Source organism: Corythoichthys intestinalis, chromosome 7 (genome assembly GCF_030265065.1).
Source record: "Corythoichthys intestinalis isolate RoL2023-P3 chromosome 7, ASM3026506v1, whole genome shotgun sequence".
Lineage (NCBI taxonomy): Eukaryota > Metazoa > Chordata > Actinopteri > Syngnathiformes > Syngnathidae > Corythoichthys > Corythoichthys intestinalis.
The window spans coordinates 46,614,761-46,626,819 of record NC_080401.1 but is presented as its reverse complement, the minus strand read 5'-3'; the positions used below and the strand labels follow the sequence as shown (position 1 = coordinate 46,626,819).

Below are 12,059 nucleotides of genomic sequence, written 5' to 3'. Positions count from 1 at the left end.
TTAGGCCATAAAAAAAAAATATATTATTTTTTTTTTAATTAAAAACCTGATCCTTTTCACCCAATTCTGATTCTCAGAAAAATGGCCCGATCGGCTTGATTTCCGATCAAGTGATCGGCTCGTTATTTTGTCATTACAGTTTTTATGGCTCAGACTCCATATGCCTGGAAGTTAGAGGACTATTTACGTGCCATCAGTGATGTAATAGTGGAGCACAAAGTTCGAGTATACTGTTGGAACTGATAGTGATATTGGAGCATCCCGACTTCATATACGTCTGCCTACAGGATGTCAGTGTTTATTATCATATTATTAGGCTCTCTTCATCTAGGTTGAGTAGTCTGAGGGTGGTGTTCCGCATGGACCGGATAGAGAATAGTTTATTTTTCTTTGCTCTCGGTGGCATTCGAATCAGACATTCTGCCTGGTCGTTCCTCCTTTGAACATGTCAGCTGCACAGCAATTTTGAAAGTATGGGAGGGGTCTACTTCCTACAGAAATCTAATACTATAGGAAAGCATGCTGAGCTGTTTTTCTTACCTTTCGTGTGGCTTTCTGGCATTTCCTGTCTATGCCTTGTGATACTGTGGATTCCAGTAGAAATTTTTCTAGGTAAAAACCGCACCTATGAGAACCATGAGCTAATGTTAATGTTGATGGACACTGTGGGAGAGGTATTTAACAATTACGTTCATTGTTTTTATGAAAGGTTAACCAAAATAGAAACATGTTCTTGAATTTTTTTTTCTAAATGGGAACTTTGTCTTCCACATTAATCTTATAAATTATTAAATATGTGTACATTATTCGTGATATTTCAACTTTTTCACTTTTTCTAAAACTACCGCTTTTCTTTAAAATAAGATAATCATAATGTTCTGTCATATGACTTGCATCACAGATTCTTCCCCTAAAAATTACATTCGCAAAAATATTTTCTCATAATATCTCAGTAGAACATTTAAAGACATTTTTAAATGAATAAAAATGGCATTAGACCACTTTATGTACCATTCCCCCCCTCTTAATATCATGTATTTTTACTTTGGAAGTAACTAAATATTTTCCCTGTACTTCCTCACTAATCTCCTGTAGGGCTGCAGCTATCGAATATTTTAGTAATCGAGTAATCGACTGAAAATTCTATCGATTAATCGAGTAATCGGATAAAACAAATATATTTTTAGGTGAAGAGCAATTATAGATTTACATGAGAAAACAAGACATTTTATCATTTTCAGTCAATCAATGTCTTTATTTTTTATGTATATTGTTGAAAACAGCGAACAATTGCATCTCAGATGTAACTAGAATTTAAAAAAAAAAAAAGACTAATTCACTGCTTTCACTCAAAAAACCTTTAGATCTTATTTACAATATATATATATATACTGGACTGTCTCAGAAAATTAGAATACACAATATTCTAATTTTTTGAGACAGTCCTGTGTATATATACAGGACTGTCTCAGGAAATTAGAATACACAATATTCTAATTTCCTGAGACAGTCAGGAAATTAGAATAATAATAATAATATTAATAATAATAATATTGTGTATTCTAATTTTCCTGAGACAGTCCTGTATATATACACAGGACTGTCTCAAAAAATTAGAATATTGTGTATTCTAATTTCCTGAGACAGTCCAGTATGTATATATATATACACACACCTAAAAATGCCTTTACGCTTGATAACACACATCACTTAAAAGTTAGGATTTTCCCCCACGTTTTTCAATTGAATTTCTATTTGTGTCAAGCCATTTTTAAGTTCTAGTTAAGGTCCTGATAGGATTTTGAGTTTTTGCACTGTTCAAAATAAATGTATGATACAGGCTGTATTGGAGCACATTAGGGACTAGTGCTACTTGGTGTTTTATCCAGCAATGACTACTGAGCTAAAATTGATAGTTAGCATTATTGAGTTTTTATTTGACACCCTTATCACTCCACAACGCTATGTTATGTTAAAGCCTGTATGTAAGACACGTTAGCCACGCATCGAAAGTGGTTTTAATTGATTGAAACCTAGCCCTCCGCAGGGCTAACGTAAGATGAGCTAGTAGTGACAGTAACGTTAACCTTATATATTAGCGCTTAGCGCTTTTTATTAGCGCTTAGCGCTCTACTGCTTTAAGATGGCGGCTGTTTGCTAACGCTGCCCAGACGCGGCCTAGTCTGTCATTGCGCATCTAGTTCAACATACATGTGATCTCTATGAGACTTACCAGACGCTAGCTGCAACTAATGTAGCATGTGCGGGCTAGTATTTAGCAACGTCGGCGTCGTTTGTAGCGGTTGTCGGCTGCAGTAAGTTTTTTTTTTTGCTTCTTCCTCTACGCACGTGACATCAGCGCGTTGTCCCGCATTAAAAGTAGTCCGAGCAAAACGTGATGCTTAGAGCTGTCAAAATAAACGATTACTCGAGGTGAATAAAACTACTCGGATCAGTTTTTAAACTCGAGTTACTCGAGTTGCTCGAGTATTCGTTTCAGCTCTAATCTCCTGTCTTGCAAAGTCATGTTCAAACTCAAAATCTTAATAGATTTTTCTTTTATATTTGAGATTAGTGCTGCAACGATTAATCGATTAACTCGAGAATTCAATTAGTAAAAAATATTCGAATTAAATTTTGTTGCTTCAAGTATTCGTTTAATTAAAGTGGCGTTGTAACGGTTTATTTTGAAAGTGTTTGCATCTCGTTTTATTGATTAGTGTTGCTACACTGCCCTCTGGTTTGCCTCTTTTCACATGGCTGAATCCAACTGCTCCCTGTTAAGACCAACGTAAGCTAAGTTTTTGTTTGAGATAATGTTTTTAAATGCATTCATAATTTAGTTTATAGGTATATTTAGCCATTTTTTTGTGGGAATGTGTCTGAACCATTTGTTAAGAGCATTGAAAAAAAACTAGCATTTTATAGCATTTAAGCTACTGGACTTTTTAAATTTAAATTGGCAAATGTTCTTTTGTTTTACATAGATCCTCATTTAAAAAAAAAAAATTATACCATTTGAGGCTCAGCTCAGGTATTTTAATTTTTCATGTTTCTTATCCAATTACTCGATTATTCGAACTAACTAGTCCATCAATTAATCGACTACTAAAATATTTGATAGCTGCAGCCCTATTTGAGATACAGTATTTACTTTATTCATTAACAGTTGCTATTTTTATGTTTTTGAAACAACAGCGGCACTGCCCTTCATCATCATGACCATCGTCTTCAAACCTTACCAAAGAGGCGTGTACTGCGACGACGAGAGCATCAAGTACCCGCTCAAAGCCGACACCATAAGCCACAGCATGTTGGCTGCTGTCACCATCTCCTGCACTGTCGTCATTGTACGTTTTAACGCAGAATTTCTCTGTTCTCCTAACATAGGTCACTCCAATAATGACTTCTTATTTGTCTCAGATCTCATCCGGGGAGGCGTATTTGGTGTACAGCAAGCGAATTTACTCCAATTCCGACTTCAACCAATACGTGGCCGCACTCTACAAGGTGGTGGGCACGTTCCTGTTTGGCGCCGCGGTCAGCCAGTCGCTGACTGACCTGGCCAAGTTCACCATCGGTCGGCCAAGGCCAAACTTTATGGCCGTGTGCGCGCCTAAAGTGTGCACGGGCTACATGCAAGTGATCAACTGTACGGGCAATCCACAGGACGTCACAGAGTCCAGGTAGGACAACAATGAGTGTGTTTCCATGGACAAAATTCCTTCAATCTGATCAACATTCGGATTTAAAATATGATGGGATGTATGTGTTCAGGGACACTAAAAATATTGATCCGATTAGGTCTTGCGTGTTCATGCATCAGAACGTCAGTCGTAACAAATTATTTTAAAGATTTATTGTAAGGCTGCAGCTATCGATTATTTTAGTAGTCGATAATCAACTAGTTAGTTTGAATTATCGAATAATGGGATTAGGAACATTTTAATGTGTTGGTGAATAAATTTTAGGAGATGTAAATCAAAGGCTTGCGAAGACTTCACTTTCAAAAGAGCATTAAATGCGAATACAAGATCAAATTAGAGTATTTCTTCAAACTGTGCAGAATTGCACTTTCATTAATAAATTATAATGTCTGAGTTTAGCATTAAATAAATGCGGATCTAGGTTTTAAAAAAAAAAAAAAAGTTGTATGACTTGCATAGCAAAAGTCCACTCGCTTAAATGCTATAAAATGCAATTTTTTATTTTTTAAAATGCTCTTAACAACTCGTTAAAACACATATTCCAACAAAAAAACGGTTAAATACTAAAGAGATCGGGTCCGATCACGTCATTTTCATAGTATCTGAATCGGCAAAAAAATATCGGACATGCCTTTTTTTAATATATATATTATTTAAATCGTTTTCTAATTGTATTTAACTTTACAGATAAAATGTCTTACACTCATCCAGAGTAGTATTGGCTTAACATAGGGCTATCAAATTTATTGCGTTAACGGCGGTAATGAATTTTTTTAAATTAATCACGTTAAATAATTAACGCATGCACTGCACGACCCACTCACGCATTGTTGCGTTCAATCTATAAAAACGCCGTTTTACCTATAGGAAGCGCTAAAAGGCAGCGCATAATGAGTAGAGCGAATTTTGACAGCTTTTGGAACCATTTTTTATGTGGCTAAAGCCTTACAACACCTCTCTCAGCAATTAGCAATAACGTGGAAGGCAATGTGGGGAAGAAAGGTAGTAGTTGATCATTTTATGAACACCCTATGTTCTTTCCCAACGCAGATAAGATATATCAATTGGTGCCCCTGCGCACAGTCATGGTTGCACTTCCTATCATGCATTTGGGCAGAAGTTAAATGGCTGCAGTATCATTTACTGAAAGCTCAACAAATACACTTGATGGCAATATTTAGTCACAATATACAAAGTCACATTTATCGTTTAAGAATTACAAGTCTTTCTATCCGTTGATCCCTCTCACAGAAAGAATGTTATTAATGTAAATGCCATCTTGAGGTTTTATTGTAATAATAAACAAAAACAGTACTCATGTACTGTATGTTGAATGTATATATTCGTCCGAGTTTTATTCATTTTTTTCTTAATGCATTGCCAAAATGTATATGATCGGGAAAAATTATCGGGAATGATTGGAATTGAATCGGAGCAAAAAAAAAAGCAATCGGATCGGGAAATATCGGGATCGGCAGATACTCAAACAAACGATCGGGATCGGATCGGGAGCAAAAAACCCTGATCGGAACAACCGTACTAAATACACCTATACACAATTACGAATGCATTAAAAAACATTAGCTCAAACAAAAACTTACCTTATGTTGGTCTTAACAGGGAGCGACTGGATTCAGCCATGGTAAATGAGTTGTCATATTCACTGTTGCCACGAGAGGGCATGGTATCCACCCAAATCAATAAAACTAAATGCAAACACGTTCAAAACAAACCATTACATCGCCACTCTAATTAAACAAATACTAGAAGCAGCAAAATTTGAAAACCTTTTTTCTTATCGAATTACTCGAGTGAATTGATTAATCGTTGCTACACTAATTTATTGTCAATTTAGTAGTTTTTTTTTTGTTTTTTTTTTTTTTAAACCAATATAGAGATGTAGTGCACACATTTACATAAAATCTTATTTTTAAACCAAGTGTTCACGAAAATTTTCAGTTACAAACAAAAACCTACTGTTTGTATTTTGATGCATTCTCTTCTGCTTGTTGTAAATTAATTAACAGGTCTAAAACAGTTGTTTTCCACGCAACAAATCAAAGTCCATGTCTGCTATGTCTTTTTGCTACGACAACTAGGAACTCGTAGTGACCAATGCGGTAAAAACTTAGTTTTTGATTGAAGCAAATTTTTCTTTTTAATTGAATAATAAAGACACAAATTAAGAAAGCTTTAAAAATAAAAGCCACCGGGAGAATTTTTTTTTTTTTTTAAGATTTATATTTCATTATGGAGACATGCCTCGTAGGGAAAGGAGATTGACGGATAAAAAAAAGGAGTTGGATGAGGCTGCTAAAGGCAGTGGATACCTCATCAGCTGGGTGAATAGCACACTTGGTAGAAATAACAGTTTGCAAGGATAGTCGGGTATAATATATAATAAACACAATTACACTGTTATTTTTCTATAAGATTTTATGCCATTGCTTTATTAATTATTAGGTTCTAGAGTTGTCAAATATGGATAATATTGAAATAATAGTTTTTAGAAAACTGTGCTGTTGGTGGCTCAGTGACCATCTGATGTGGTTTGTTCTCAGATGAACAACAAGTTGAGCAGGGAAGTTTTGATGTAGAGATTGAAGGAAGAAAAGCGCAGACTGAGTCACAGTCAGAAAGTGTTGATGACAGTGTGGATTTCTATTCACTGTTTCCCCCTCCCAATTAAAAAATGTCACAGTCACTGCCAATTATAATCTAAAGCTGGTTAAAATTGAAGTTATGTTGTTGTAAGGTGTATTAAATACATGTTCATGTGGCCCTTTTGATCTATGAGCACCGGTCTCTGCACGGCCCTGTTAAAACACAGCGTGGGTCGACAGAGCTCAATATTTTGTTGGGTTGTACAGTGTACTGGAACATATTTCCTCCACACCTTTCTAACCTCAGACTCTTTCATGCCTGCATTATTCTTAGGCCAAATGAAGGAACATTTTGAAGGTCTGCTTGTATTGTGCCGGCGAGCTTGTCCTGAAGAGAATTGAAATCTGGTCCCCGGACTGATGCTAAAAATGTTTGGCGGCTAAAAAACTTTCACCTAGCAACATTATATTTTTGTACGTGTCTAAATTGACTTGATACACAAAAAAACTCTCAAAACACCTGAAAATAAGGACTTTTACATGTTCAGAAGTCTTTCAAAAACTTTGTATATTCAGCCCTTGAAGTCAGTTTCTCTTAGCAACATGAAATAATAATGAAACCAGTTGTCTAGAATGTAGTGAATGAAATTTGCTTGCGGTTGGACACTTTTTTTTTTTTTTTTTTTTTTTTAGAAATGTGTTTGATCTTATAATGGTAGCTTCAAATCAAAATATCAGAATGGCTTGGTATAAGGGCTCTATCAATAAAAAAGGAGTAATAAAGTACTGAAAGTTGGTTGATGAAGAAAAATAGACTTCATTATTTCTTGTTTCCAGGTTGTCCTTCTACTCGGGTCACTCATCTTTCGGCATGTACTGCATGCTCTTCCTGGCGGTAAGCAAAATTTTTGACTTGTTTGAATATTGTTGTTTAGAGATGTGTTTGTCTCTGATCTCACCAGACGTGCTTAGTTTTTTTTGGATGAGTCAGATGCAAGTTGGGGATTGGTTTGTCTTTGTAGGGTTTATAATTACGCTTACATCATGAGTAAAAACTAGAGCTGTCAAGATTATCACGTTAACGGGCGGTAATTAATTTTTTTAATTAATCACGTTAAAATATTTGTCGCAATTAACGCACATGCCCCGCTCAGATTAAAATGACAGCAGTGTAATGTCCGCTTGTTACTTGTTTTTTGTTGTTTGGCGCCCTCTGCTGGCACTTGGGTCCAAATGATTTTATGGGTTTGGGGAGTGAGCATGGTGTAATGACATCAACAATGGCGAGCTACTAGTTTATTTTTTTGATTGAAAATTTTACAAATTTTAATAAAACGAAAACATTAAGAGGGGTTTTAATATAAAATTTCTATAACTTGTCCTAACATTTATCTTTTAAGAACTACAAGTTTTTCTATCCATGGATCGCCTTAAGAGAATGTTAATAATGTTAATGCCATCTTGTTGATTTATTGTTATAATAAACAAATACAGTAATTATGTACCATATGTTGAATGTAAAGATACACGATAATATCGGTGGCTGATAATTATCGGCCGATAATGGCAATTATGACGTCACACAGATAATCCAGATAATAAAAAATTCAACCGATAATGTAATCCGATAATTATATACTTGATTTAGCCTCCAAATGTGCACAACCGAAGAATTCAGCACACCCCTCCCCTCTCTGAAGCCCGCGAGGGAGGAGGGGTTGAGGAGGCGGAGTTACACGCCAAGAAATAGTTGAATATTATGGCGGCTGTTACTAAAAAAACGACGCTCTCGCCATTTGCGAAACATGTACCGCAGAAGTTCCAAGAGGCCGAAAGAAAGCATCCTCATTCAAAATCACTAACCCAGCATCCATTTAAAACTGCATCACAAAGATTTTTGGAACGAATGCCAGGCTGCTGCTGCTAGCTTGTGACGATTCAGAGTCGGGTTGTTTGGGAAAGCAGCCCAAGGCGGGTGGTAAACTCGCATCTAAGGCTAAACACCGGCACGACTGGAGACCGATAGTCGGCAAGTAGCCGTCTTCTGACGGAGCCCGCTGCTCTGGCCGGTCCGGCAGGCCGCCGCCGCCTCGCCATCGGCGGGGCGGGCAGAGCCCGGTTCCCCGGCTTCAGGACTTCCGGCGAACACCCCGGTTTCTTGAGCGTTCCCTCACGGCGTGTGAGCAGAGCCAGGCCCCGAATACGCCGCGGCAAACCGGCCGGTGCGGGCGGATTATCCGGTACGAACGTAGCCGCCGCCGAGACGAGACACGATTTTTTTTTTTTACCGAAATGACCCGAGAGCCAAAGCCCTGGATAAAAAAATACTGCAGTTTATACGACCACCATTCTTCATGAAAAACATGCCAATCACATTTTCACCACTACATTTGGAAAAGTGATGTCCAGTAAGCAAGCTTATCATGACGGCACAGTGTTTAGATGATAATTTAAACATGGAGAAAACGAAGTCAGCCCGTCAATAATACATTCAGTATGTAAAATGACGAGCGGTCAGATGACTTTGTAATGCCGCCTTTATTTTCGGCTTAACAAAACTCAGGCACAAAACAACACGCACGGAGATGCGAGCTCCAACTGCATCCAAATAGTACTGCCGTTTATCAGTTTAGCTGCTGTAAAGCGAATGTCGCGACTCGTGAGTGCCGCAAATGTAAACAAAGCGCTGCAGAATGGGTACATGACATCTCGCTCTTTTGAGTTAATCATTTTCACAGTGTGCAAGAAAGCATATAACATTAGCAATCACTTTTCAAATTAATTTAACTTATTTGTCTGCTCAATTACAGTCACAGTAGATAATCTAAACTTATTGGCACTTATTAACACTTATTAATTTAAATATGCACATTCCTGTTGTAATGAAATAACAATAATATTCTGTAGCCACAAATATTCAAAATCTTTTCTTCTTCCAAGTTTTTTTTAGGATTAAGTATAATAATGTATTGCTTAAAATAAAGCTGTTGAGATTATTTTCAGCTAGCTATTTTTCTTCCAAGAAATCTGAGAGAAATACACATGAAGTGCTGGCAGATAATTTCACTTATTTCCAATAGATTTACACTTAAAACTGACTAGTTTTAAGGAAGTGTGTTTTGCAGTGTATTAATGTTATGTTAGGAATGGCTTACTTTTAAAGGCATTTTTGTGCAACTTAGGTATTTACCCTGTAAGTAATTGTTGCCAAAAGTTTACCATTACACAATGTCAGACAATGTCATTATTTAGATGTTGGAATTGACGACTTGTTCATATTTTATGTTGGAAAAAAAAAAGCAATAAATTATATTTTTGCACAGTAATATTTTCTTTTGTTTAAAATTTTACATAAATCTTTTAATAGAATTATCGGCTTGACATTATCGGTTATCGGTAGGAATGAGGAGGAAATTATCGGTTATCGGTATCGGTTGAAAAATGTATTATCGTGCATCACTAGTTGAATGCATATATCCGTCTTGTGTCTTATCTTTCCATTCCAACAATAATTTACAGAAAAATATGACATATTTTATAGATGGTTTGAATTGCGATTAATTACGATTAATTGATTTTTAAGCTATAATTAACTCGATTGAAAATTTTAATCGTTTGACAGCCCTAGTAAAAACGTATTATAAATGACTTGCAATATGTGGGTGGTGACTTATTAAAAGGCCAGGCTACTTCCGTTAACAACTGCTATGCAGTTTGGCTAATATTTTACAAAGACCAATGAACATTACCAATGTGCATTCATTTACGTGCAATATTTGGAAATGAGTTTAAAGCGTAGTCACCAAACTAGTCAAACCTTGAAGTCAAGGCACAACGATATGTCATTTCCAATTACTGTAAAACGTAGGAAACGCTTAACATGCCGTTTCAAAATGTCCATGAAACCTAACAAACTTTGAATGAATTCTGACGCCACTGGTGTATTTGATGGCAACCTTCATGTGATGTGATATGTTTCACATGATCAGACCTAATAGTCCCCAGATGGGTGCGTGCGTCAGACCTTCGCACTTTACACTTGTCGTGGCCCAAATACCTTATAAGGCCTTTATTATTTTTTTCAACAAGGCGATAAGTTGAGTGAAAAAATGTGCCAGCTGTCAGCTATGACCTTAGTCTGCCTGCTTCCCGGCATAGACGTGATGTGATCCACTTGATCAGCCTTGGTTTCATCCAGCGCGCACACACAGACACACTTACAGGCATACAAAAACACACCTCGTGGAATCATTCATACATACGCACAATCACACACCTACACATTTATGTATAAATGTTGATATATTACTGTCATCAAAATTGTCTTCTCATATAAAATAGAAATCTAAATGCATTTAGACCAGGTTTAACTGTGACCAGGTGGGACTTTAACCCTTTACACTATACACACACGCACATTTTTTTTAAATTACGGATTGGTTTTTCTATGCGTATTTATAAACTAAAAAAACATTTCAAACATGCCTTGTTGCACATCTTTTTATTCCTAAGTCATTAACTTTTTTCTAAGTTTTACATTTTTGAAAGTGTTGAAGTTATAGCTGAAGAATTTCAAATGCCAAATATGGAAAATCACACACATTGCTTAATTACTGATCAACTATAAATCTCAGTAAGGTTTTGACAACCGATCATGAAAATGTAATATCTTAGCTTTAATTTGACATATTGGACACTGAGGATGAGCAAATAAGCACGGAGTAATTTACATTCCAAAAAAATGCACTTTTTGACAATATTTTGTAAACAATTGAAATGGCCCACAGAAATCAACGGGACGTAAGCATCCCCGATTGTACAGCGTGGACTGTAAATGGTCAATGCTTTAAATATGATTATTACAAAACAATTGGGCTGCAGCGATTGATTATTTTAGAAGGCGATTAATCGATGAACTAGTTAGTTCGAATAATCGAGTAATCGGATAAGGAACATAGAAAATTAAAATACCCGAGCTGAGCCTCAAACAGAATAAAAAAATAAATAAATGAGGATTTATGTACAACAAAAGACCAATTGGCTAACTTACATAGCAAAACTCAGTTAGTTTAGATGCTATAAAATGCGAACGTTTTTTTAAACAGTGCTCTCAACAAATCTTTTGACACATTTTCCCACAAAAAAAAAAAAAAAACAGCTAAATATACCAATAAACTAAATTACGAATATATAAAAAAAGCAAATGCTCAAACAAAAACTTGGCTAATGTTGGTCTTAACAGGCGGCAGCTGGATTCAGCCATGTGAAATGCGTTATGTCATATTCACTGTCGCCACTAGAGGGCAGTGTATCCACCCAAATCAATATAACTGAATGCAAACACTTTGAAAACAAACAATGGTGTACCACATGCATGCTATTTTTAGACCGTGACGTCGCATCTTAAAGCGGAAGTAAAGCCGAAGTGGGACATTATAGGTCTGCCCTCGCATAGAAACCATGTTAATTCTGCTACTTTTCTCCGGTAACCTTTCAAAAACGAACATGCCGATCAGACATTGCTTTTTTGGAACTTGTAGAAACGACTCTAGACATTACGACATATGAAGCATCCTGCTTGACCTGCTTCTTCATATGTATCCGGGGGGGGACAGTAAAAAATGAAGAATGAATCAACTTGCGTGGACTTTTAACGCCAGCACTATGTATCCATTCACATTTCATATGCAGTAAACATTTTGTTGGGTTGGCATGGTCTTTCAGAGGACAAAGAGGTAAGCCATTTGGA

At 36.4% G+C, this 12,059-nt stretch overlaps 1 protein-coding gene across 4 annotated transcripts in view; it reads left to right on the top strand.

Annotated features, from left to right (window-relative positions):
- Nucleotides 1-12,059, top strand: part of plpp2b (phospholipid phosphatase 2b) — a 67,740-nt gene that overhangs the window by 36,501 nt on the left and 19,180 nt on the right. For all 4 annotated transcript variants that reach the window (XR_009063841.1, XR_009063840.1, XR_009063839.1 and 1 more), the window contains exons 2-4: nucleotides 3,199-3,350; nucleotides 3,424-3,686; nucleotides 7,148-7,205. Coding sequence is in view for 1 of the 4 variants with exons in the window: in XM_057840974.1 (XP_057696957.1) it covers nucleotides 3,199-3,350; nucleotides 3,424-3,686; nucleotides 7,148-7,205 (473 nt within the window). In the remaining 3 variants the exon portion in view is untranslated. The remainder of the gene's footprint in view (nucleotides 1-3,198; nucleotides 3,351-3,423; nucleotides 3,687-7,147; nucleotides 7,206-12,059) is intronic.